Source organism: Corythoichthys intestinalis, chromosome 2, assembly GCF_030265065.1.
Source record: "Corythoichthys intestinalis isolate RoL2023-P3 chromosome 2, ASM3026506v1, whole genome shotgun sequence".
NCBI classification, from domain to species: Eukaryota; Metazoa; Chordata; class Actinopteri; order Syngnathiformes; family Syngnathidae; genus Corythoichthys; species Corythoichthys intestinalis.
This window is the reverse complement of record NC_080396.1, coordinates 24,168,607-24,196,489: the sequence shown is the minus strand read 5'-3', so window position 1 is coordinate 24,196,489 and position 27,883 is coordinate 24,168,607. Positions and strand designations below refer to the sequence as shown.

General features: G+C 39.6%; 2 protein-coding genes across 8 annotated transcripts; one reads left to right on the top strand and one right to left on the bottom strand.

Moving 5' to 3' along the window:
• Positions 1-233: 233 nt before the first annotated feature.
• On the top strand, positions 234-10,624 carry LOC130912335 (receptor-type tyrosine-protein phosphatase V-like). 5 transcript variants are annotated; one of them, XM_057830358.1, is made up of 11 exons: positions 234-451; positions 820-889; positions 3,945-4,044; positions 4,254-4,344; positions 4,453-4,466; positions 4,611-4,745; positions 8,737-8,859; positions 8,975-9,135; positions 9,252-9,387; positions 9,947-10,017; positions 10,119-10,624. In XM_057830358.1, the coding sequence occupies exons 2-11, from the start codon at positions 885-887 to the stop codon at positions 10,258-10,260; spliced, it is 978 nt and encodes a 325-aa protein (XP_057686341.1). In that variant the 5' UTR covers positions 234-451; positions 820-884; the 3' UTR covers positions 10,261-10,624. The 5 variants fall into 5 exon arrangements, with proteins under 5 accessions (XP_057686341.1, XP_057686340.1, XP_057686342.1 ...); XM_057830357.1 differs by having other exon boundaries at positions 4,453-4,529; positions 4,647-4,745; XM_057830355.1 differs by having other exon boundaries at positions 236-451; positions 4,453-4,529.
• Positions 10,625-10,637: 13 nt separating this feature from the next.
• Positions 10,638-26,928, bottom strand: LOC130912334 (transcriptional regulator QRICH1-like). Of its 3 annotated transcripts, none has more exons than XM_057830354.1 (12): positions 26,788-26,928; positions 21,507-21,789; positions 21,345-21,428; positions 21,135-21,272; positions 20,283-21,050; positions 17,109-17,286; positions 16,836-16,990; positions 16,036-16,150; positions 15,819-15,927; positions 14,440-14,588; positions 14,270-14,360; positions 10,638-11,678 (listed from the first exon to the last, which is right to left on the bottom strand). In XM_057830354.1, exons 2-12 carry the CDS (start codon positions 21,759-21,761, stop codon positions 11,501-11,503), a joined length of 2,220 nt encoding a protein of 739 aa, XP_057686337.1. In that variant the 5' UTR covers positions 21,762-21,789; positions 26,788-26,928; the 3' UTR covers positions 10,638-11,500. The 3 variants fall into 3 exon arrangements, with proteins under 3 accessions (XP_057686337.1, XP_057686336.1, XP_057686335.1); XM_057830353.1 differs by lacking the exon at positions 26,788-26,928 and adding an exon at positions 25,739-26,028; XM_057830352.1 differs by lacking the exon at positions 26,788-26,928 and adding an exon at positions 25,803-26,027.
• Between the last annotated feature and the right edge of the window lie 955 nt (positions 26,929-27,883).

The following is a 27,883-nucleotide window of genomic DNA, read 5'->3' as shown; positions in this document are numbered from 1 at the left end:
AGGATTAAGTAAACCAGCGAGCTGAAGAACAGTCACAAAACCCTTGAAATCCTGTGTGTAATCAATAAAAGATGGAGCACAGCAGTCACAAGATGATCATTATGACGGGTGTGACCATATATTACAATAAACAACTGTTTCTGTAATCAATATGCATAATAACCTTAACCACAGGGAAATAAGCTTTGAGAACATCATGTAGATTTCCCAGATGAGGTAACATTTTTCACTGAAACAAAGAATAAGGATGACTACCTCTTGGCCGCGTGACATAACATTGAATTGAATATTCCTTTTCATTTCCTCACAAATCGAGTCTCCACCCTCTGACTCCACCCTGCATACCGCTTGACTTCCCGCCTATGACTCTATGCCAGTAAGAGAATTATTAAAAACAGACTTGAAACAGTACGGTGGTTTGTCTTCGATCTGCAGCAAAGTGTTCACAAAGGTAATTCTAAATAATAACCATACTAGTTAAAACCTGCTGTCCTTGAAACTGTGACTGTTTGAACCATTGAGGTTAGAAATGTGTTGGAGCAGGTTTTTCTTGTTGGTGGAGATGTGGCACTCTTTGAGCTGAAAGAACGTAGTTGTGCTCAGCTTATGTACAGCCATGGGAGACATATAGTAAGGAGCTAAACTTCACATTTTCTTACTTAAATCAGCTAAACTGAATTTGTTGGGTTCGATGAGGAGGAACAAATGAAAGAAAAAAGCTGGGAAATAGCGGCTGGACACGAATATAACTGCTTCTGTTGTTTATTTGAAATGACAAAAGTTTAGTGATTTTTGTAAGATGTGTTTTCTATTTTACAGCATCCAGACCTGGAAGTAATTCTTCAACATCCTGCTTGAATTAGTGCTTTGCAGCAGGAAGAAACATGAGGTCAGCCTTGTAAAAAATTCACTCTAATATTTTCAGACTACAATATGCTCAAAGGATCCGTTTTCCTATTGTCAGCAAAACCAGTGGAAGGACAGACTACTACACAAACACACACACAAATACAGTATAAGGACTGTCAAACCCATATGCAATGTTAAAAACCTGTGTGTGCATGTGTGTGCGCACTCACGCATGTGGGGGTCCCTTTATGTGTGTGTTTTCAAATTTCAAAAAAAGGACTAAATCTATTAAACCAAGGGGGTTCTGCTAGAAAGAGAAAAATGTCAGGAAAAAAAATATTTCAAACATTTGAAAACTTTTTAGGGTTTATCAGATTGTTTATCATCCCTATAAATATTTTGTTCTATGATTTTTTAAAAAAAAACATTTGAAATAATAGCATTTCTGTTCTCAATCCATTTGTGGCCACATTATTTTCAGAGTTGTATGGCATATCATTTTATCAGTTGAGTCCCTCTGAATCTTGTTATGTTTGAAGTTTTTCTATTTTGTACTTTGTTCTGAAGAAAATATCATTTTTATGACTGCCAACAATTGTTGCCACTGGGCACACAGTTTGTCACTGGGACGTCATCTGATAATAGTAGAAAAATAATACGACAAAATAATACTGCTATTGATAATAGAATGACAAAAAATGATCATATAATCATGATATACAGTGGGGCAAATAAGTATTTACTCAACCACTAATTGTGCAATTTCTCCCACTTGAAAATATTAGAGAGGCCTGTAATTGTCAACATGGGTAAACCTCAACCATGAGAGACAGAATGTGGGGGGAAAAAACCTAGAAAATCACATAGTTTGATTTTTAAAGATTTTTTTGCAAATCATGCTGGAAAAAAAGTATTTGGTCAATACCAAAAGTTCATCTCAATACTTTGTTATGTACCCTTTGTTGGCAATAACGGAGGCCAAACGTTTTCTGTAACTCTTCACAACCTTTTCACGCACTGTTGCTGGTATTTTGGCTCATTCCTCCATGCAGATCGTCCTCTAGAGCAGTGATGTTTTGGGGCTGTGGTTGGGCAACACGTACTTTCAACTCCCTCCACAGATTTTCTATGGGGTTGGGATCTGGAGACTGGCTAGGCCAGTCCAGGACCTTGAAATGCTTCTTACGAAGCCTTTGTTGCCCTGGCTGCGTGTTTGGGATCATTGTCATGCTGAAAGACCCAACCTCATCTTCAATGCCCTTGCTGATGGAAGGAGATTTTCACTCAGAATCTCTCGATACATGGCCCCATTCATTCTTTCCTTTACACAGATCAGTCGTCCAGGTCCCTTTGCAGAAAAACAGCCCCAAAGCATGATGTTTCCACCCCATGCTTCACAGTGGGCATGGTGTTCTTCAGATGTAATTCAGTATTCTTTCTCCTCCAAACACGAGAACCTGTGTTTCTACCAAAAAGTTCTATTTTGGTTTCATCTGACCATAACACATTCTCCCAGTCCTATTCTGGATCATCCAAATGCTCTCTAGCGAACCGCAGACGGGCCTGGACATGTACTGGCTTCAGCAGGGGGACACATCTGGCAATGCAGGATTTGAGTCCCTGGCGGCGCATTGTGTTACTGATAGTAGCCTTTGTTACTGTGGTCCCACCTCTCTGTAGGTCATTCACTAGGTCCCCCCGTGTGATTCTGGGATTTTTGCTCACCGTTCTTGTTATCATTTTGACACCACGGGGTGAGATCTTGCATGGAGCCCCAGATCAAGGGAGATTATCAGTGGTCTTGTATGTCTTCCATTTTCTAATAATTGCTCCCACAGTTGATTTCTTTACTCCAAGCGTTTTACCTATTGCAGTCTTCCCAGCCTGGTGCAGGTCTACAATTTTGTCAATGGTGTCCTTCGACAGCTCTTTGGTCTTGGCCATAGTGGAGTTTGGAGTGTGACTGACTGAGCTTGTGGACAGGTGTCTTTTATACCGATAATGAGTTAAAACAGGTGCCATTAATACAGGTAACGAGTGGAGCCTCGTTAGACCTCGTTAGAAGAAGTCAGAAATCTTGCTTGTTTGTAGGTGACCAAATACTTATTTTCCACTCTAATTTGGAAATAAATTCTTTAAAAATCAAACAATGTGATTTTCTGTTTTTTTTTCCACATTCCGTCTCTCATGGTTGAGGTTTACCCATGTTGACAATTACAGGCCTCTCTAATCTTTTCAAGTGGGAGAACTTGCACAATTGGTAGTCGACTAAATACTTATTTGCCCCACTGTATAGGAACATAACGCCTCAGATGGATTGACCTATATACGTATATAAAATTCCAAAATAACAAACAATTGGCATTAGTTTCTGTCATGTGACATACTGTACGTGCATTTTTTATTAAGGCATGGCCATGATCTCTGCTTCGGTTTACCTAAGGACAGGACAACATACATGATTCTTTTTTTTTTTTATTTAGACCTATGTTATTATATGAAAAATGTTTACAGACATAGCATACCAGAGGGCAAATGGGGACTTTTGTGGAACAAGCTAATGTCATCTTGCAAGAACATTATGAATAATAACATATAATTTGATTTAACTCGGAAGAGTACTCTAAAATGACTAAAATGAGCCATTGTATATCATTGTACTATTTGGGGGGGAAACAATATAAATTCGGTGCAATCCTGCAGACAGGGTTTTTCTCTATTTAGTGGCACCTCTACTTGCAGAAATAAATCCATAAACAAATTAAAAAAATAGATCCTAGATACATTTTTGGGTGTGTCGATTATTCTAGAGACTAGATGATAAAATAATTATAAATATGTTTGCGGGTAAAATGATAAGACATTTATGAAAATGACCTCTTTCCAGAAAGGTTTGTATCTGCTATGTCTCCAGTGAGACAGAATGGCATAATTAATTAGCAATAAAACATAGGTAGGCTGTAAAAATACATTAGTTTTTCTCTAGTATCTCGGTTTTATTTTCCGCATTTTAAAAAATCGGTATTAGAACAGGTGTGCATAGAATTTTTGTGTCCTCTGCAGGTACAGCATTAAATGACTGTTGTATTTTCCAGACTGCAAACCTTCTCAAGAGCACAGATCCTGCATGAGTTTGAGTCTAAGTGCAAGGCGCTCTCTGCTTCTGACAACAGAGGATTCAAGCAAGAATTTGAGGTAAATCATTTGCTGCTTTCAAGTTAAAACTTTCATAGATTTGTTATCATGTCTAAGTAAGAAACCTCTTAGTATTGCTTTTAAATGATGAGGGTCAAGTTATGTTTCCTACCAGTCGTGGTCAATCCATCAGTTCTTTACAAGTAACACCTTTTAACTGTCACGCTTTATTCGATTATAAATTCAAAGCTACAAACATTTTTGTGAAGGAGCTGAAGGATGTCGGCAAAGATCTTTCAACCAAGGCGGCCGACTTGGAGGCTAACAGGGAAAAGAACCGATACCCATATATATTGCCATGTAAGAGTATAACATAATTTTCTAAAAAATATATATATTTATATACATGTTCACCACTGTTCATGACAATCCTTCACATGTTTTTCTCTCACCCTCGTCTGACTACAGATGACCACTGCCGCGTAAGGCTATCTTTTCAAAACTCCCTTCCCAATTCTGACTACATCAATGCCAATTTTGTACCTGTAAGATTTCCTTCACTCCCCTAAGTGAATATTGCCTGACTGGTAAAACAAAAGTACCTGTTTCTGCACATGTGTGTGCAGGGTGGAAGATCTGAGAGAGACTTTATCTGCACCCAGGGTCCTATGCGCGACACCATGAACGATTTCTGGAGGATGGTGTGGGAGCAGAATGTCAGGATAATTGTCATGGTGACAGCTCTGAGATACAGAGACTTGGTGAGACACATTGCCCCTGTGGGATGTGCAAGAGCGTAGAAATCTGATTTGTCTCATGGAAAGAAATACATTCCTTAACAGAATCAACACTTTCTTACTAGAAGCTCAATGAAAAGATTTTTTTTCTTAATGTAACACCTCACTAACTAGGTGCAAAATAATTGATGGGTCTCTTTAATGAACAGAACACAAAGCTAGATACACATTGTGCTTCTGCAATCTTGTGGAAGAGCATCTACAGTCTCTGACAAAAGTCTTGTCGCTTATCCATTTTGTAGAAACAACTGCTAATAACCTGACTTTTAATTATTCAATTGGTTTCAGAAATGGCTCATATTAAAAGCTAAGACCCTCCCAAATGATGTTGGTTGTACAAAATATATTTGTTTCACTGAAAAAAGATTTATCATTTAATGAAGACATAAAGGTCAAATTTTGGCAAGACAAAAGTTTTGTCACCTCAAGAAAGTAGTTTGAAAGTTTAACAAAAAATGTATTTCAAATTCAGAAATATGTTACATAACATAAGCGAATTAAGTAGTGATGCTGTGAGATCCAAATTTAATATTTTGTATGACTTCCATGGGCTTGAAGGACTGCATCCATGCGGTTCGGCAAGGATTCATACAATTTATTGATGAAGTCATCAGGAACATCAAAGAAAGCGATCTTGCATGCCTCCCAGAGTTCATCAACATTCTTGGGTTTCGTCTTCCATGCTTCCTCTTTCATCCTTCCCCAGACATGCTCAATGATGTTCATTTCTGGTGACTGGGCTGCCCAGTCCTGGAGGAGCTAGATCTTTTTCCACTGCAGCAGAGCTGCACGAGAACAGGTCACCTGAAGTCCCTGTGTCAACCAGAACAGTCAGTCGAATTCTGTCTAGAAATGGCCTCCATGGTCGAATCAGTGCCCATAAACCAGCATTAAAAAATAAGACAATTAAAAAACTGTGTGGCATTTGCCAAGGCCCACAGCCTGTCAAAAGGATGGTCGCTGGAAAAGTGGGAAAAGGTGGATTTTACAGATGAATTACACCACAGTCGCCGGAAATATTGCAGGAGACCTACTGGAGCCTGCATGGATCTGAGATTCACTCAGAAAACAGTGAAGTTTGGTGGTGGCAAAATCATGGTCTGGGGTTACATCCAGTATGGGGGTGTGCAAGCGATCTGCAGGGTGGAAGGCAACATAAATTGTCTGAAATATCAACAAATCTTAGCTGAGTCTTACATTACTAACCATAACAAGGGACAAATTCTGCAGCACGATGGTGCTCCATTGCATACTTCAATCTCTACCTCAAAGTTCCTCAAGGCAAAGAAGATCAAGATCCTCCAGGACTGGCCAGCCCAGTCACCAGGCATGAACATCATTGAGCATGTCTGGGGTAGGATGAAAGAGGAAGCATGGAAGACGAAACCCAAGAATGTTGATGAACTCTGGGAGGCATGCAAGACTGCTTTCTCTGATGTTCCTGATGACTTCATCAATAAATTATTGTATGAATCCTTGCCGAAGCCCATGGAAGTCATACAAAATATTACATTTAGATCTCATAGCACCACTACTTAATTTGATTATGTTATGTAACATATTTTATTTGAAGTACGTTTTATGTTCAGTTTTCACACTACTTTCTGTTGGCGACAAAACTTTCGTCTTGCCAAAATTTGACCTTTATGTCGTCATTAAATGATAAATCTTTTTTCAGTGAAACAATTATATTTTTGTACATTCAACATCATTTGGGAAGGTCTTAGCATTCATATGAGCCATTTCTGAAACAAATTGAATAATTAAAAGTCAGGTTATTAGCAATCGTTTCTACAAAATGGATAAGAGACAAGACTTTTGTCAGGGACTGTACAGTTACCGTTTATTATTTTCTGTACTATTGTATCTGTCACTTCGGAGTTTTAAGTCGCACTAATCAAAAAATGTGTTATGGCAAAGAAAATTGAAAAAAGTAAAGTCACATCGGACTGTTGCATTCTTCATGGCTAGCCGTGTTGCACACAGTAACCCACATAATGCAGTGCTAATGCTAAAATAAGCTTCCTTTAGCTGAGCAAACTACAATGATACAGCACTTCAGCTCGTCAACAGCCACTTTGTCAGTTTCGTATTACTTTCATGGCATGTAAGCAGTCTTTTAACTCATGGTTTGGGGTAATATTTTGGAGCGGACCATCCGAGCATGTTCTAGAACACCAAGGCCTACCGGTGTTGGGGTAATCAAAAACAACTGAATGAACATAAGAACACATAGAACTTCATTAATTAAAATCAGGAACAGCTCCAAACTGATCATCGTTTTTAATCGTTATTAGAACGGTTTGATAAATATATGAGCAATGAATACATGCTCCAGTTAAGATCACTAACACTACTTGTTCGTGCTTCTCAATCACAAGGCACGACTGCCTTTTTACAATGTGAAATATGAAAAAGTCTTCATTTTATGATTGTGTAATTCCTACCTCTCTGACCCAGTCAGACTGGGAAAAAAGTGCAATTTATAGTTCATAAAATATGGTAATTGTTTTGTTTGTCACTATATGTTGCTGGCATAAATACTGTTGATGAAAATACACATTTTGTAGTACAGGGTGGGGCAGAGCAACTTGCTTATTTAAATTCGGCGCATTGAAGCGATGGTTGCGCTGAGGATGGTAGGGATGGACGTATTTCAGAGGGTGGGGCTTAAAGTTCGGTTCTTAATGTGCATTATTTATTTTATGTTTATTTTTCAGGAACCCCACTGAGCATCATGGAGTGGACGAAGTCGGAACGCGCTTTCGCTGTTGAGGCTTTTTTTTTTTTTTAAGCGGTCGCTCAATCGTTGCAACACAACGTGCATTCCGTAGACATTTCAATATTGCCCCTCGTGGTCGTGTTCCTGGCCGGCAGTCGACCTGGTTCAGTGTTGGGAGGAAACACTCATTGATCATGTCGACATAACGATCAGATGTCACTGATAATGCCTGTTCGTTTTCTTCAAAAACCATGGGCCAATTTATGCCATCTCCCAATAGTGCACACCAAACAGCTACACGTAGTACGTGTACAGGACGGTGACGAAGTTCTCTGGGGTTTTCCGGACTCCAAAAGCACATGTTTTGCTTATTTACAGATCCTGAAAGATGGAAGTGAGCCTTATCACGGAGAAATATAAGTGCGTCCGAAAGCGCCTCACATGCATTTTCACAAGCAATAAAATAAAAAATTAAGTTCCTGCACCATAGCTAATATGTAGCGATGAAATTTTAATTTTTCATGGAGGATTCGTCACACAGAACGAGCAGACAACCTAAGAGCAGATGCGTGTTTGCGGGCAGACGGTCAGGGAGATCTCAAAACAGATTGTCTCACCATGTCAATGTTTTGGGGTGTCCTTGCGGTTTGTGGGAGGCCAAGTTTCTTTTCTTTACATCACCCGTTTCCCTGAAGTTGTTTACCCATTAAACAATCGACTGCCGGCCAGGAACACGACCATGGGGGAAATATTGAAATGTCTATGAAATGCACGCTGCGTTGCAACAATTGAGCGACCGCTTGGAAAAAATGCCTCAACAGCGAAAGCGTGTTAAGAACCAAACTTTAAGCCCCACCCACTCAAATAAGTCCATCCCTAACATCCTCAGAGCAACCATCGCTTCAGGGCGCCAAATTTAAATAAGCAAGTTGCTCTGCCCAAACCCTGTATGTAAATGATTATTATTCTTTCCAATTCAGTTAAATTGGTTAATTTCACACAACACAACAATATATTTCAGTTATTGGGAATTGCTGTGAAATCTGCTCTCAATAGTTGTGATTGAATCAATGAAAAACTGCTGACTACATTAATTAAGCTTACATTAGAGTAATCACTGCCTTTATTGTCCAACTTAATGTCATTGCTTCGTTAATTGTCGACTATTTGTCCAGGAAGTGGACATCATCCATCAGTCTGGGAAGGCTAGTTCAAATGTTTCTTTGCACGCAGGTACTATGTGATGAGTATTGGTCTCTGCAACCAGGAACAGTTTATCACGGCCCTTTCCAAGTGACAACAATGGCTCGGAAACAAGGCCCAGACTACTTTATCTCCACCATTAACATCAGACAGGTAAAATAATTTGTCAACTGCTTTTAAATCACCTCAGTCTTGACTGAGGTGTGTGCCTTCTGCCCAGCCTAATGGCTGTTTCTGTTGGATTAAAGATAGGTGGTATGTGTTTCAGAGAGACTGTCCAACAGATCGGATCCTAACACACTACCACTATCCATCCTGGCCAGACCGGGGCGTCCCAAAAGACCCGTCGTCACTCTGTGCCTTCACAGATCATGTGCGACAGCATTTGGAAACCATTCCACGTTTGGGCCCGGCTGTTGTGCACTGCAGGTTTGACTTCTGCTAAGTCGTCTTATTTTGTCATACTGGCATGATGAACTGTCATGACATCCGGACGCTCGTGCCCATTCACTGTTGTGTGTTTACAATCCCTCTGTGCCTATCAGCGCTGGCGTAGGCCGTTCAGGGAGCTTCGTCACACTGCTGTGGCTGATGCAGCTGTGTGTTAGGGGGATACGTCCTGATATACGAGCTACTGTGACTGACCTACGACTTCATAGAATGTGGATGGTCCAGAATCTGGTATATAAGAAATACAGTATCACACACTAATTTGAAAGAATCTGTCTGTGAGGCTTTATACAGAGCCTATGACTGAGTCATATTATGACTCACAGTCGTCAAACTTGATGGGGAAGAGCGTATTTTTTAAGCAATTGGACGATGAGTTGCTCGTAATTGATTGAAGTATATCGAAGCGGCATGTTTAATTTTTCCCATTTTGCATTTTTGTCGCAACAGTCATTGTCATTAGCAGATACTTGATCTTTGTATACTTTTCTAAATGATTTTATAATAATTCCTAGTCCTAGACTTCATAATTATAAATATATATATATTATTATATTATGAAGTCTATGACCTAGTTTTTTCCCCAGAGTATGAGTATTTCTTTTGTTTGGGTATCTGTTGGCCAGAGGAAAAGTACTTTGCATAAACGAATGATGAAGAATGAAGAATCTAAAACATAGTCACGCATCAAAATGTTGAGAAAACAAATCAACTTGTCCCTAATTAACCTTTTTTTTCTCCATCAGATTGATTAAAGGGAGTTTTAAAGTGGAGTATTTTCCTTTTTCAGGAGCAGTACATATTTGTTCATCAGTGTCTCCTGTACTGGTTAAGCGGTGGGAAGTCCTCATGGTCATCAAGGTGAGCTAACAGAAGACTGCTACTCGCAAACAAATTCCTTCTAGCCCGAAATTGTTAATCATCAGCTGATGTTTGTTAATCTTATTCTGATTTTTGAACAGTTTTACACACTCAGATCAGGCAAACCGTGAGTTGAGGAGGAGAAATCGCCATCAGAGACAGATGCATCCATCTGAGCAAAACAGTATATTGCAGCAATTTTTACAACCCGGGAAGCTACTGCGAAGGCTGTTACCCTCTTAATCAGATAAATCCTACTCTACGTGCCTCTTGACATTATATGATGTGGCATAATGTGACAATTCTAAGTGGGCAGGACTGACAGGGACCTTAAAAAAAAAGTATTTTCTGTTTGCAGCTTTGGAGGGCCCAAACAGCACTCCTGCTTGATAAAACCAAAGTAACTCTTGCACATGAGCAATAGGGAAAAACCTTCCCAGCAGGTTAAACCTGTTAAAAATACTGTTCGGATGTCAAGCGAACAAAGCAGCTGCATTTGCACGAAAATTGTCAGACCTAATGATGCTCACGCATGTCATTATTGCACAATTTTCAACTCATGATTTTTGTAAGTCATTTTAAAACTGTGATTTCTTTCTTAATTAAAACCTGTTTGAAAATTCATTGTGCAGCATTTTATTATGACACAATGCGAGCTACTAGTACTTAAGGATGCATGTGCAGAACAGACACTGAACCTACTAGAAAGGCAAACACATGGTATAGCAGCTGTACAAAAAAGGTCATGTTTCAGAAAACCCTCAGGCACAGCCAGTCTCACTACATGGAGGAGCTGAATATTTTACATTATAGAACATTAAAGGCTTGTCACTTGGAAGAGTATTTAGACTCGCATAATAAACAAATTGTTGCTCTTTAGCATGATTTAAGAGCGATGCAGGGCCCTCCCCGTTGCCGAATGTCCATCGCGAGACAACTTGGAGGCGCTTAATTTCCAATTGGGGTGGGTGGGGGAGTTCTACACAACCAGCATCCACAAAGTTCCATATCCTTTGCGTGAGCAGACAGAAAGAGTAAAAATAAAGTTGTCAAACCACCCTCAGCATTAATACCGCTGAGATGAATATAAAGGAAAGGAAGTCCGTAAAAAGTAGCAAAAGAAATATATTACGGTTGTTTCTGGAAAGCATATAAACATTTCATAGCGAATAATGAAAAGACCCACAGTTAAAATATACAAAATTATAGCTGAGAGATTAGGTCCAATCATCCTTTGGCCAAGGAACAAGGAACAAAACAGCAGAGTAGTTAAGGTATTCCTTTGAATAAGTGAAATAATTGCTTGTACTGACTGTATGTACATTTCACATGTACAAGATAATAGGTTTGCAGATAAATGAATATGAACATATCCATGCCTGCAAGAGATGTGAAGGAATAGAAAGTACTACTAAATGAGTTCTCAAGGCATGGTGAAGATAAAGGAGCAGTTTTGTTCATGTGGGTAACACTTTCGGTCCAATTAGTGTAAGCTATTGATGGTTTCCTGGATTTCACGGACAACAAGGATGCGAGTCAACATCTGTTCCAACTCCTCTTTTGGGATCGGCTGAGTAGAGTACCAGATGGGGCTGTTTGGAGCAACAACGGACTCTGGAGTTAGGTAGAATGTGTCGTTACGTCCCTTGGCGCTCTGCGGACTGAAGAAAATATATGATGATCACGCAAGGGATCAATAAAGGTTCTTTGACATTGAAATTACTCAAGAGTTCAAGCTGTCATTAAGACCATTTTTTTCATTTGACTTACAAACAATAATTTGATATGAGCACAGTACGGTAGTGGTACATTAACACAACTCAGAAGCTGTTTATTGCCACTTTCAGGTAACGTTTGCAGTCGAACTAAACGGTGAATTATAAATTGTGTGTTTAAAACAATAAACATTTATGTTTGCTTAACTTAATGCAACAAACAAGGCAAAAAAAAAAGTGTAGACAGGCGACCAAATAGCATTGGTACAGTGGCGTTATAACCCCTAATTTAAGAAATAGGATTTAATCCCTTAGTAAAATAGTAAAGTTGTTGTGTTTCCTTAATTTAAATGTTGTATGTGGTAGTATGCCAAATTCCTGTGTGTCATAACAGTTCATTTATAGAGCAACTGTAGAGTCGTTAGACTATCACCGCCAATTGCAGCCAATGAGTTATGGGGAGGAGGTCCAGAGACTCGTATGAAACAATCTGCAGTTGAAAACAAGCATGACAATTAAGATGTTGATTGTCTGGAAGAGAAAGGTATAGCTAGACAGTGCCTGTGTGGAAAGAGTCTTCTTCTACTGGTTGCTTTGTGTGCATGTGGCAGATGACCTAATATGGCATACCAACACTGCAGCAGTAACCTGTAAGCATAACAGAGGCTGTAAGCTTGCTGTAAAAAATGCCATCTGGAGGTAAATCTGCAGCAGACTTTGTACCGCTCCATGGTAGACAGCATATTGTCATACAGCATCAATGTACAGCGCCTGCATGGCCAATAACAGAAAAGCCCTACAAGGGGTCATAAAGGCTGTACACAAGATCTCCACTGCCATCCCTGGAGGACATAGCAATCTCTTGGAAGTTAAAGAGGGCAAGGATCATCCTGAGAGACCCATCTCTGGCCCAAACTGACAATGGTGACTTTTTCTTTTTCTTTTTTTTAATAGATGACGTGTTGAAAATATACAACTAATATTCCTAAATATGTAGAAGCTATACCCATTTTCCAAGTATTATCCTCACATGAACAAGGTGCACGCACACAGGAAGGAGCAGAGCAATGTCCATTGAACTGAAGCAAAAATGTTACTAAATACTAAGGGTGTAACACTACATGTATTTGTATTGAACCGTTTCGGTACGTTTTGCTCGGTTCGGAACGGAGGCGTACCGAAGGAGTTTCTGACGTAATGTAACCCTTACTTTTCGAGGCTGTGAGTCGATCGGGTTAGTTTCTTTATGTAGATTATATTCACTTCGTCTTCTCTACTATAATGAGGACCAACACGGTAGGACAGTATAACCCAGAAACGTCAACGGCGTGACAACGTGGCCGCCGCGAGAACGCAGTGAAACGCAGGCGTTAAAGTCAGTCAGCCAATGCACACCAGTCGCAGTGCGGCTGCGTGTCAGACGCGTCGCAGAAGCAGCTCAACGCGACGCACGCGGAAAGAACAGCAGAGTTTATTATTTGACGCGAGACGCGACCCTCCTGCGTCAGTACTACTACTGGTAGCTAGGATCGGGCCGACCGGAAGTCACTCGTGTAAAAATACTGTGGATCCGGTCGATTTTCAAACTAATATGCAATCGTAACCCACTTTTTGAGTCCATCAGATCTCTTGAGTGGTAGACCGGGGCACAGTTGACTTGTCTTTGTTGATTTACTGCTGTCTTCTCTGCTATAATAATAACCAACACGGCCCCGTGTTCAATACAAAACCCTTCTACCACAACAAAACAAGTAGGAACTAATATTCACATAGGAACTAAGTTATACAACATAAATGAATACTACATCACATTTGTAAAATATAAACTTAAAATAAATAACAGCCCAAGTTAAATAAAATAAATTGAAATGAGCTAAAACACCTGTAATCAGATAATAAGAATAATACACAAATCCTGCTTACACAATTAAATTTATCAATTTCTGTGTGGCGCTTTAACTTGAGAAAATCCACCAATAAAGCTTTTGAAAACCGTTCATAAAAAAAAAAAAAAAAAAAAAAAAAAAATGTTTCATTGAGGCATTTCATTTGTAAAATACGGTACATGTTAAAATCTTTGTCATTGGGATTGCTTCTCTTTAGCACAGGACTTGTTTTTTTTATTGTACCAAAAATGAACCGAACCGTGACCTCAAAACCGAGGTACGTACGGAACCAAGATTTTTGCGTAGCATTACACCACTACTAAAGACATTTCTTGACATAGTTTAAATATGTCATTACTGTTTTCATAGTATAAAAAAATAGATATTACATATTATATGTGCTATTTTCTAATCAAAACCACGATTTTTAGTTTTTTTTGTTCAGTGAAATGAATGAGAAAAGAAATTGTGTTATGCATGTTTTGAGGTAAGACCATGGTCCTGGAATGAATTAAACTCGCATGTCCAGGCGCCACTATATTGAAGTAGAAATTTCAGCTTTTCTTTTATTAGAAGTTTTATATTATACGTTCCTGTTTCATTTCAGTAGGAAATGTGTCACAAACACATTGTTATAAAAAAGATATTCACCATTTGAAGAGGTAGAAATCATACAGCTTGATGGGGCATCGTAAAGGATTTTCTGGGTCTTCCAGCTGCTCTGAGTACATGTCATCTGTGACTAAATAAACAGCAACGCATTTATTAGTCTTTAAAACAAGCTTTAGTGAGCGTGTATAACTAATCCATGTATCTCTTACCTTTCTGACCTATGAATCTTTCTGTTGTTTTCAGGTATCGAATGCTGGTGCTCTTGTCTTTGGGATTATTGGGACTCTTCCTGGTGTGTCTTAAGACTTTAGAAAAGGCAACCTTTAGATGCTGCTCAATTGTCTTCAGATGAAAATACCTGACCCAAAAAAACAAAAAGATGTTTTGGCTGTGTAGAAATGTATTTTCACATAATCATGTATAACTGCTCTATTACTGTGCTCATGCTTATGCACAGAAGTGGCTGCTCCTTCTTCTCTAAACATTTGAACTCTCCTCCAAAAATCCTTGATAAGATAACATAGGAATTTATTATTTACTTTTCACCAACTGCGAGTATTTGTCCAACCTGTACGATCCGATGAATCAGCCACGGAGGCTGGGATGAATTTGCTTAATTGCATAAGAACAATTTAAAGTCTGGCCCGTTCATCCCACTGGCCGATCCCTGGAGAAGGAGCCCCCCCCCCCCCCCTTTTTAATTTTCTACCTCCTAGGGACGGGCCTCTGAGTGTACAATGGACCTTTGCCTGAGTTTTTTTCCCACATTTCTTCTGTTCTTTATTCCACATTTTCTTTATTATTATCATCATTTTAACCGATAATAGATATCCAGAAATTGGGCAACTCCAAAAATCTATATATGTGGTCAGTCGTGCACTTAATGTGTTATTGCAAATTGTATCCTACTGCATGCTTTAATAATGACAAATGTAACAACTTTAAGGTTTTCCAAACAAAATAAACATTCTGTGAAAAATAGAACAACTTTAAGTGAGGTTAGAGAAAGTAAATGTCCCATATAAATGTTATAAATCGAAATTAGCCTAAATCTGGTAACCGTGTAGTTATATGTAATGAGTTTATAATTCATTATTGTTCATTTAATGTTAGGATGATGAAAGCAAATGGTCTGCTCACTGAACATATCCAAAACATCTTAGTTTGGAGACATCTAATGGTTAATAAGTATAACTGCTGTGCTAAGCTGTCACCCACCTTATACAAAGGCAGAAGGATTTTACGTTCCCTTTGGAAGCAACATGCATATTAGTCCTAAACCGATAATGAAAAACCAATGTCGATATTACCCCATATTATTGAATACCCAATAATATCGGACAACTCGAAATTTTATAGTTTATGTTTTGCCGTATTGTCTTGTGACAAACGTGCACCTTCCTCTGTCCTGCAGAATAAAAGATAGCTGTTGCACAAAATTTTGGCTCTTGTTGTTGCAGAAAAATATTTAATAATTATATGATAGTAATAATTTTAATATATCTCTAAAGCTGCTACTGTTATACACAATTAAATCATGATTCGACTGCCTGTAAACATGTGGCAATGAATGGGGTCCATAACTTACTTTGTGTTGTAGAACATTAGAGTTGTAAGTAACGTTGATGGGGAATGAGCTCCAAGTTGTTTACATTCCCACAGCATCTCCTCTGTCACATGACTGGGGATTATATAGCCTTGACCGAGATACACAGAGCATAAATAGCCATTTTTCTGTGGTTTCTAAACCAAATATAACATAAATTCAAAGGCGCCATCTATAAAATCATCATATCTGCTCTCACCAAGTGGATGAACAGACGGCGTCCAGGGTTGGAGAATCTGGTGTAAACTTTTACCAAAACGAGTGTAGTACTGGTCTGAAAAGATGTCATCCACGCGACCATTATCAAACAGATACTGCAAGATAAGAGAAGGGATTTAGTCTCGACTTGTACAAATAAAAATGCAAATGTATGTTAAGTGAACTAGGGCTGCAGCTATTGATTATTTTAGTAGTCGATTAATCAATGAACCCGTTAGTTTGAATAATCGAGTAATCGGATAAGGAACATGAAAAATTAAAATACCTGAGCTCAGCCTCAAACGGTATAATTTTTTTTTTTTTTTTTAAATAAGGATCTATGTACAACAAAAGAACAATTGGCTAAATTACATAGCAAAAGTCCGCGAGCTTGAATGCTATAAACCGCTAGTTTTTGTTTTTTTTTTCATGCTCTTAACAAATGGTTCAGACACATATTCCCACATAAAAATGGCTAAATATACCTATAAACTAAATTACGAATGAATTAAAAAAAACAATAGCTCAAAAAAAAAAAAAAAAAAAAAAAAAAAAAAAAAAAAAAAAACACGGCCTATGTTGGTCTTAACATGGAGCAGCTGGATTCAGCCATGTGAAATGAGGCAGACTCGAGGGCAGTGTATCCACCCAAATCAATCAAACTAAATGCAAACAGTTTCAAAATAAACCATTTGAATGCCCCTTTAATTAAAGGAATTCTCAAAGCAGCAAGATTTAATTCAAATCTTTTTTTCTAAACGAGTTAATCGATTAATCGTTGCAGCACTAAAGTGAACCCACTTTTTGGATACACAGAAATACATAGTAAAGGACGTCAGCTTCGTATGGCTCTCCTTCTAGGCCTCGGGCCTCTGTGGTCATTAAAGAGAGACCCATGCAGAGCTCAGCTACAGCACACGAGACCAAGTCTTCCTGGAAACGCAGCGCCTGCCGTCCTAAAAGAAAACACACACATGCACACGCACACACACACACACACACACACGCTGAACTTAACTGAAGCAAAGAGCCAAATGCCGAAATATCGCATTATTGTGAAAATGGTGCACTTACGGCCAATGGGAGCCAGTTTGTTTTGATCTGATTTGTCCATTTCCGCATTTTTCCGCTGAGCCCAGGAACACCACACTTCCAGCCCTTCCTCTGGTTTGAGAGTGGCAGGAAGGAGAAGCTCCTGAACTTGCACTTGCTGCTGGCCTTGCCCGTCGACCTCTGCCACCACTGCCTGGGCCTGCACAAATGCGAAAGGTTCCTCAGTTAAAACCTGGAAATGCCAGACTTGCATTCATACAGCAGATATGCCAAGTCTACACACTGCCGATTAAAAATTGGGGTTGCAAAAATGTCCACACCCTTCTAATAACAAAGGTGTGACAGTGTTCAGAATTAACAATTATGAATAGGAGTCGGCACACACCTGCACCATTTGAAATGCTACTTGTGAACTCATTCACTGTCATTGACAGTGATAGACGAAACAGCTGCTTTAAAAAAACTGCTGTTTTTACATTGACCCCACCGTAATTTTGTCAAATTACAATTTACAAAACTGAGACTAAGGAAACAGATCATCAACTTACCTGCTGTTGGATCAGCTATAATGTTATTTCATAAATTAAGAATGACTTCCAATGACGGCAGTAGACGTCCAATCCAATCTAATTGGACGTCTATTGCCATCAATGGCACAGAAATATGATCATTTAATGCCAGCCATCTCAGTTCAAATGGATTAGACATCTAACACTGTCAATGAGTTAATCACAAATACATTTCAGGTGCTCTTGGAGGTCTCTCTTATCAAATGCCTGAATGTTTAATCTAAATACTGACAGCTAATTAACTTTTTCTAACACCTTTTAGAGAACTATGGTTCAGTGACTTCTAAAAAGGTATGTTTGCGTTGCATATCATTAAAAGACCACCATCCTAAAGCATCCTGGCTGTAGCATCCCGAATGTTTAAATTTATTATGGGATGAACATGATAAAGGTGTTGTCGTTCCCTTTAACATAAGCTTGGATGTGACTGAACAAAGCTACATCGCCACATAAAAAGCTGTGCACACTTATGCAACCACAGTATTTCAGACATTCAATTTCTTCCTTCTAAAAAGATTATTCTAACTCAACTTGCAAGCAGAGGTTTAAGGGCTAGATAACACCTTCATTATGTGCCTTCTAGAGAAAAGTAAAAATCACAAAATTGGTAATTTTTGTAACACATAATATAACACCATTATGTGGCTTCTAGAGGAAAGAATCTTGCTTCATTCATTGAAAAATCACAAAATTTAATTTCTTTAACGCATAATAGTTTGAGCAAAATGTAAATAAAAGCCAGTATTGCAGGAAGGGGCTGCCCGACATGACAGCAGACATTTAATCAATGCCGGTATTACTTTAGCCAATCAAATTCAAGCATCACAGCTCACCCGTCCTCCTTATTACATTCTTTATACCCAATTAATACATGTGCTGGAGTCTATCAGTGTGTATGTGGGGGGGTTTAACTGATGTCAAAAAAATCACTGCATTCACAAGCAATGTCATTTTTTTGTGTTAAAACTAGGAGTGTAACGGTACACAAAAATCTCGGTTCGGTACATACCTCTGTTTTGAGGTCACGGTTCAGTTCATTTTCCATACAGTAAGAAAACAAAATGCAAAATATAAATGTGCTAGTTGTTTATTACACACCTTTGTGCTTTCAACAATAGGAACATTAGCCTATACAAAACTGGAATTCTGCTCAAAAAGTAGCGGGTATTTAAAGATAATCCAACAACAATTTGCCTTTCAGACCCCGCGTATTGGTCAGCTTTCTTTCTGAAAGAAAGAAGAAAAAGAAGTCCTGTGCTACAGAGAAAAGCAATCCCAATGACAAAGATTTTAACATGTATTTTACAAATGAAATGCTTCAATAAATCATTTTTTTTCTCTTATGAACGGTTTTCAAAAGCTTTATTGGTGGATTTTCTCAACTTAAAGAGCCACACAGAAATTAATAAATTTAATTGTGTAAGCAGGATCTGTGTATTATTCTTATTATCTAATTACAGGTGTTTTAGCTCATTTCAATTTTATTTATTTAAATGGACTATTATTTATTTTATTATGTGTTTATATTTTACAAATGTGATGTAGTATTCATTTATATTGAATATTTTATGTTGTATAACTTTAGATCCTATGTGAATATTGGTTCATACTTGTTGTGTTACAGCAATAAATCAACAAAGACAAGTCAACTGTGCCCCGATCTACCACTCAAGAGATTTCATGGACACAAAAAGTGGGTTACGATTGCACATTAGTTTGAAAATCGACCGGATCCACCGTATTTTTACACGAGTGACTTCCGGTCTGCCCGATCCTAGCTATCGGTAGTAGTATAGACGCAGGAGGGTCGCGTCTCGCGTCAAATAATAAACTCCGCCGTTCTTTTCGCGTGCGTCGTGTGTAGCCGCTAACACGTGGCCGCACTGTGACTGGTGTGCATTGGCTGATTGACTTTAACGCCCGCGTTTCACTGCGTTCTCGTGGCGGCGACAAGACGTTTCTGGGTTATACTGTCCTACCGTGTTGGTCCTCATTATAATAGAGAAGACGGAGTAAATATAATCTACACAAAGAAACTGTAACCCGATCGACTCATAGCCTCAAAAAGTAAGGGTTACATTACGTCAGAAACTCGTTCGGTACGCCTCCGTTCCGAACCGAGCACCACGTATCAAAACGATTCAATACAAATAGATGTACCGTTACAACCTTAGTTAAACATTTTCTCCATTATCAGAGGCCTAAGAAATACCCCATTAGTATGCTTACAAACATGAAGGTAATTTATTTAAAGCAGGGGTGTCAAACCGATTCCACAAAGGGCCTCAGTGGGTCCTGGTCTTTGTTCCAACAGATCCAGCACAGACAGTTCAACCAATGAGGTTTCTGCTAAAATAAGCAGCACCTAACTGCAATCAACTGACTACACTTGTAAGACACCAGATTGGTGAAAAGGCGTTCATCTCGTTTGGTTGGAATGAAATCCAGTACCCACTGCGGCCTTTTGAGGACCGGTTTGACACCTGTGATTTAAAGTGTTGTCAGTCTCTTCAAAGGTTATTGTGATGAAAAAAGCTTGGATATCTCTATTGCTGGTCTGATTTTTATATGCCAGAAAACATGGCATTTGAATAGGACAGTGTAGTGATAAAATCTTGGAGGGTACCTGTATCGGCTGTCCATCCTGCCCAGTTAGTCCCTGTGTGTGCAGCACCTGCTGCTGCGGGTCCCAAATGAGTGACTGCGTAGTGTTGGAGTAGCCCTGTACTGCTACTGGGATGTGGATATTGCCATTCATCAGTTGAGCAGGGAACAGTGTGTTCGCGGCCAAGGTGTGCACCACTTCTTCTTGCCCCCCAATTCCTCCAGTGCTTGTTATGCTGGAAACAGCCTGAGCTGTCTGACTTTGACTGGACGAGTTTTTCAACTTGTCATTTTCAACAGTGACTTGTGTTGGCATTGTGGTCATGGTTGTAGTATTCGCCCCGGCTACCTGCACAGTTCCATAGGCTTCCTGAGGGATGGCAATGTGCGTGACCTGCTCCCGTCCTCCAGCTCCTGCAGGAGCAGAATAGACAGGAATGGTCCAGGTCTCCCCTGTGGGGCTGGTGATTGTGCCAGTAGCACTGTAAAGGTGGGAGCTGTCCACTGTTAGCAGGTCAGGTCGCAGGGAAACATAACTCTGCTGCTGACCCTGCGCTTGTGGGATAGCCAAGACTGTCGCCACCTGCTGACCAGGTAGGGCATAGGACACTGTGATGGGCATGTCCACTTTTCGTTTCTTGGCTGGCTGGAGGACACCTGCGCCTTGGGAGGAGGCACCCAAAGCCCTCCTCTCGGTGCTGTCCTGTTGCTGAGTTGGAGAGAGGGAATCCACTGTTTGAATTTGGATCTGTTGACCCCCTGCAACAGCCGCCACCAACTGGGCTTGGAGCTAACAGAAAGAAATTATTTTAACTTATCAAAACTCAAGTATAATATGCAATGCCAATCATATAAGATGCATGTAAATTAGTACCTGCTGTTGCTGTTCCTCAGTAAGTTCTCCTGGCTGAATTAGCTGTGCTGTCACACCTTGGAGCTGCTGATGGGAACTAGAGGGCACTTGAAGGACCTGACCCAGCATCTGCCCTGGCGACTGACCCTGAATCTGCACCTGGTGTTATGAAATTACAACGGTGACGTGATAAAAATGAACATGCGAGAAGAAAAGACACATCGAACAAACCTGTACTATCTCTGCGTTCTCAACATTTTGTTGCCCGGTTGTTGACTCTTGGATCTGCTGCGGCGTCTGAACTTGGACCTGAACCTGCATCAAAAATACAAAGCTCACTTCTGATGGCTCCTCATCATGAGTTTTCAATAAATGTGTAGCCATTAGTTTTACCGGACAAGCTAGTTCCAGAAGTGACCCTGCAACTTCAGTGCTGTCTGTGTAGATGCAATTCGCATCTTGCTGATACACCATCGTTGTTGTGGTGGTTGTAACATCTCCGCTTTGTTGGCTGAACTCCTGCAGTGCATCTGCGCCTTTACTGGCCAAGGACTCAAGAAACTCCTTCATGCGATGCTGAGGGATACTCCGAGCTTTCTGTCGCACCAGCTCCTCATAGGAGCTTGTACCATCCAGGGAATTATTCATTGTTGCCAACACTTACTTTAAGGAGAAACTGAAAAGAATCAGAAGAAAGAACTTTAATGAGCTTTTTCATCATAAATGTTGCAGTTTAAAATAATCCACACTAGTCATTAAAAGTATACAATAGGGTTAAATAATTTGACAGACCCCCTGCATTGTCGCTCTGTGGGATAATTTGCACACACTCTAATAAGTGAAAAGATTAGTTTGCTCAGTACCGACCCAAAGAGGAAATGGCTCTAACTGCAGAACACTCCTATCATGTATTACTAAGTATATTAAAACACAAGGTATTTGACTCCAGTAATTGGAGATACACCCAAAGGATACATACGATGTTACAGAAATGTTCCAAGACTGTCATCACCGACTGTGGTGTGCTTTGGTAAAACATAGAAACACAAACATTCTGATGATTCATGATATAAAATATAATGATGCTAAGAGTGTCGTCATGATCGTAAGATCTATTGGGGATAAACAGTTGGTCTTCCCTGACTAAGTTGGCAGGTCAAGTGTTAAAGTACTGCAGTCAGGTGAAATATCTCTGCCATATGATCACCGACACACTAACAGACAATGAGGACATATTTCGCCAATGCCGTTCTCTATATGTCCAAGCTAATATCCTTCCCCATAAATTTGGTCAGTGCTCTGATGAGGTCACGGTGGCCCTTTTTAAGGCCTATTGTACACCACTCTACACTGCACATCTGTGGTCTAATTATAACAAAGCAAATTTCCACAGACTACAAGTGGACAATTCCATGAGAATCTTGTTGAAAAGGCTCAGATGGACCAGTGCTTCAGAAATGTTTGTAGTAGCTCGGGTGAATACCCTCCAGTCTGTTTTAGGGTATACATGTTTAATTTTATCAGTCGTCTGAATGGTTCCAAAAATGTGATTGTGTTGGGCCTGACCAATATTTTTTACAGCTTTACTACACGCGACTTGTCACGGATTTGGAAGCACTGGTATACAGTGGGGCAAATAAGTATTTAGTCAACCACTAATTGTGCAAGTTCTCCCACTTGAAAATATTAGAGAGGCCTGTAATTGTCAACATGGTTAAACCTCAAACATGAGAGACAGAATGTGGAAAACAAACCCAGAAAATCAAATTGTTTGATTTTTAAAGAATTTATTTGCAAATCATGGTGGAAAATAAGTATTTGGTCAATACCAAAACTTCATCTCAATACTTTGTTATGTACCCTTTTTTGTCAATAACGGAGGCCAAACGTTTTCTGTAACTCTTCACAAGCTTTTCACACACTGTTGCTGGTATTTTGGCCCATTCCTCCATGCAGATCTCCTCTAGAGCAGTGATGTTTAGGGGCTGTCGTTGGGCAACGCGGACTTTCAACTCCCTCCACAGATTTTCTATGGGGTTGAGATCTGGAGATCAGGACCTTGAAATGCTTCTTACGAAACCACCCCTTTGTTGCGCTGGCTGTGTGTTTGGGATCATTGTCATGCTGAAAGACCCAGCTACGTCTCATCTTCAATGCCCTTGCTGATGGAAGGTGATTTTCACTCAAAATCTATCGATACATGATCCCATTCATTCTTTTCCTTTACACAGATCAGTCTTCCTGGTCCCTTTGCAGAAAAACAGCCCCAAAGCATGATGTTTCAACCCCCATGCTTCACAGTGGGTATGGTGCAATTCAGTATTCTTTTTCCTCCAAACAAGAGAACCTGTGTTTCTACCAAAAAATTCTATTTTGGTTTCGTCTGACCATAACACATTCTCCCAGTCCTCTTCTGGATCATCCAAATGCTCTCTAGCGAACCGCAGACGGGCCTGGACGTGTACTGGCTTCAGCAGGGGGACACGTCTAGCAGTGCAGGATTTGAGTCCCTGACGGCGCATTGTGTTACTGATAGTAGCCTTTGTTACTGTGGTCCCAGCTCTCTGTAGGTCATTCACTAGGTACCCCTGTGTGTTTCTGGGATTTTTGCTCCCCGTTCTTGTTATCATTTTGACGCCACAGGGTGAGGAGGGAGTTGAAAGTCCGTGTTGCCCAACGACTGCCCCAAAACATCACTGCTCTAGAGGAGATCTGCATGGAGGAATGGGCAAAAATACCAGCAACAGTGTGTGAAAAGCTTGTGAAGAGTTACAGAAAATGTTTGGCCTCCGTTATTGCCAACAAACGGTACGTAACAAAGTATTGAGATGAACTTTTGGTATAGACCAAAACACTTATTTTCCACCATGATTTGCAAATAAATTCTTTAAAAATCAAACTATGTGATTTTCTGTTTTTTTTCCACATTCTGTCTCTCATGGTTGAGGTTTACCCATGTTGACAATTACAGGCCTCTCTAATATTTTCAAGTGGTAGAACTTGCACAATTAGTGGTTGACTAAATACTTATTTGCCCCACTGTACGTGCCTTTTGAATGTGGGACGCTAGGATACCCAGTGCTGTGTTATTGTTTTACTATATCTTTACTTTTTATTTTTTTAATCCATTGCTGTGCTGTGTTGTTGGACCTTGAGTCGGTTAATAAAATCTATCTACCTACCTATCTGTTCTATCACAAATCTAGAATCTCTAGGAATTTTGCAGGGATCTAACACACTATAAAATGGACTGCAAAAACCAGGAAAAGGCTAAATGCGACATTGTGGGGGGAACACGAAAGAAAAACCTCTACTCTAGAACTGAGTTCTCGCTCAGACACGCCAAGTAGACACAAGTCATTAACTCATTCAGGGTCAAAAACATTCATATGCGTTTCAAATACAACACGTCCGTGGAATTTCACATGGTGAATCTGGCGAAAATACCAACAGAGGGCAGCAAATCATTTTTTATTTTACTCTGGTGCGTTTGTTTCATGTCGGAGAAATTTCACAAATAAAACAGACGATGTGGATGTATGTACATATGGAAAAATGTATAGATTTGATCATTGCCACAACGCATAGTCTGACGAACAGATAAAAGTGACAAATACAAGTAAGCATAACTCGGATGAATGTCTAACGATCACAGACCTCAATTACCATTGGCATGATAATTGTAAATTCTCTCCCAGTCACACACAACAAATGTAATATATTGACTTTTTAGAATTAAACCACTGTTCACCTTTGATGTTTCACGAAAGCAACATCATGATGACTGTTCTTCTTGATTGTTGTGTGACACAAAAGCAAATTGTCTGCATTTTTTAAAGATGCATCTATAATTTGTATATTTAAATAACTACCTGCCCTACTGCTGATTACTGAAATATAGAAAAGGGTGAATAGGGGAATAATATTTTAGATTCAGTAACACGATATTCTCTCGACCTAAAAAAAATTCAGACAAAACCCTCAACAAACTCTTTTGAAAAAATGGATGGGAAAGAATAAGTTCAGCAATAACGTGTACAATAGCACAGTAATTACTGATCAACCACAGAACTACACAAATGGTGGGGCGTAAAGGAGTTGCAACGATGAATATTCCATAATGTCTAACCATCACGACTTACCAAATTAACTTACAAACACAGAACCTCCACGGGGACATTGCGAGCCACTGTGATCAGTTCTGTCAAAACATTTGCAACTCACTGTCATGTAGCGTCTAAAGCGGGTAGTAAGATAATACGAAAGGGTTAATTCTGACTGCGTGTAGACGAGCTGGTGACAAAAGCGCGCTCACTTTCCAAATCGGCCACAGCAGTCAATACATATTTAGCGGAATCGTTTCCCTGAATAGTTGTTTCTCGCCACTTTAAAGGACACGATAATATAACGTGATATTCTCGCTGTCGATTACACAACACGCCAGCTTGGCCAACACTACGGCTAACTAGCTGCACGCATGTTGTTGGTTAAAGACAGCCATAAAAGGCGAGGTGCAGTGTGAGATCAGTCTTTACTGTTAGCATCGGTTTCACATGTGGCTTTTACATCGAAGAGCAGTACATATGGTGCCACAATAACTATTATGTTAGTAGCGCTAGACCTACTGTGTTTAATGTTAGCTGCGCCGCTAGCTGGCAAAGGTTTTGCAGGCTCGATAGCATAAGCTACCTCTCTTCCTCAATGGTGCCGAGTCTTGGGCCGGCCACTTCTCTACCCGCTCCTTCTTATTCGTCGAGGAAGCAAATGTTTAAAGTTGTCTCTGTGGCTTTAAGGCTTCTTCTTTTTGTAATAATTTTCTAGCTGAAGACAGTTTTTTTCTTTTTCTTGACCACTTATATTTCGCTGGGCGCCATTTTACAACAGTACCTCCAGACCAATGGGAAGGCGAGTTGGAAAGCTAATATGCTCTCGCGGGATTTCGAACGCGCGATCTCGCGAAAACAAGCGCCGTGCTTGTTTTTGTTAAAGACGCCACACGCCGAACAGGCGATAAAAAGGAGGCCTGAGATAGAGGTCTACCTTAAAAGCAGCATTTTCTAGACACTCGTTCCTAGTGGTTCACTGACTTCTTTAGATTTTAAGGTCGTCTCAATGAGAAGCGGAGACACTTCTAGTGTTTCTTAACCAACTCTGTGCAATGAAGTGTTAACTCCCCGCAGTGGTTCGATTGTTTCTCCTTCACGATAAAACCAAAACTTTTAGTCATGTTAACGCAAGATTTTAAGTATTTGTAATTTTAGTAATCAGAAATCATTTTTTTCAAGTTATATTTCACACATTATTCAAAGAGTTAAAAACTTGCCATATAAAATTTGTGGCCCATTCCTAAATTTCTGAGTAAAGTGGAATTGAAATGTGTCTTTATTTAGCCTAAACTCACTCACGATGCCTTCAAAAGAGTGCGCTGGCAACTGCGTTGTGAACCAGAATACTGACAGTAGCTCAGTTGTCCGCTACCATTGTGGCAGCACTAGCTTGTTTCCCACTGTTATATTTTTCTCTGGTGACCAGAGGCCATAAGTGTAACATAAAACAGCACAGGTGTATGAAGGAAATAGAGACCACCAATTTTATTTAATATAACAAAAATAATTTGGGCATCGGACACAGAGCACACAACACATACTGCAAACCCATGAGCTATGCAACGAACCTGTTGAGGTGGTTGCAGCTTAACGTTGCATTCGTAGCAATAATTGACGGAGAATACGTTTTCTTTCACCCAAAACTCGGCGTGTTTAATTTCCACCGACATGCGGATACATCCATCTCTCATGCTGTCTTCACAGGCAATCCCACAAATCAAAGTAATCAAAGTCAAACAAAAAAAAATGAAGTATCACAAGTAGCACTCTAGACAACTAAGTCCCATCCTGCCATCTTGTGGCGAAAAGACAGTATGTCAATAATAACAAGCAATAGGAACATTATTTCCACATCAACTGGGGACACATTTATGAATACAAAACATTTCTCCCAACATTTCTCTCAACACCCCCACTTGTTCTCATGTTTATGCCCTTTTTAACAAACAAATGAACTTTTACATTTCAAATACCAAAAATAACACTGTCAAACTTCTTCAATTTCAACTTTGTTACAGGTTTTGTCATAATATCAGCTATCATGTCATCCATTGGACAATACTTCAATGTTAAGCTTCCCTGATTCAAATGACATCTAATAAAATATTATAATATTTTATGTCTAAGTGCTTCCATCTCTGTCTGTTAACAGGATTTTTGGCAAGAGCGATTGTCCCCTGGTTGTCATCGTGTACAGTTGTTGCAGTGTACTGATAATGATCAATGCTACCTAGTAGTTGTTCTAAATATCGGCATTCTTGTATGGTTGAAGCCAGTGCCATATATTCAGCTTCAAAGGTAGATAGTGCGACTGTAGGCTGTTTCTTTGTTTTCCAAGAAATTGGAGAACTTTTCTTGCCCTAGAAAACACAGTATCCTTAAGTATTGCGCCTGTCGCTAGTATCAGCTGCCCGACTCTCACCATGTGCACTTGGTTTTGAGGATCTTCAGTTCTGTTTTTGACCTCAACATTTGTTTGGTCAGTTTTTGGAAACCTTATCATGTTGTATTCTTCATCTTGATTCATGTCACATGTCTGTGTCTGTTTTTCTATGACTTCCTTCTTCACAAACTTTACCTGCCTATGTATTAGTACTTTATTTGTGTCTGGATAGTAAACTAGATATGCTAGACTGTTTCTGTCATAGCCAACAAACTGTCGTT

Coding starts and splice junctions, on each gene's coding strand:
- LOC130912335 (XM_057830355.1), top strand. Junction 4,345..4,452: donor ATACCCATATATATTGCCAT/GTAAGAGTATAA, acceptor GTCTGACTACAG/ATGACCACTGCCGCGTAAGG. Junction 9,388..9,946: donor TGTGGATGGTCCAGAATCTG/GTATATAAGAAA, acceptor TTCCTTTTTCAG/GAGCAGTACATATTTGTTCA.
- LOC130912334 (XM_057830354.1), bottom strand. CDS start 21,761: ATGAATAATTCCCTGGATGGTACAAGCTCCTATGAGGAGCTGGTGCGA. Junction 16,991..17,108: donor CAAACTGGCTCCCATTGGCC/GTAAGTGCACCA, acceptor GTTTTCTTTTAG/GACGGCAGGCGCTGCGTTTC. Junction 14,589..15,818: donor CTAATGTTCTACAACACAAA/GTAAGTTATGGA, acceptor TTTTTGGGTCAG/GTATTTTCATCTGAAGACAA.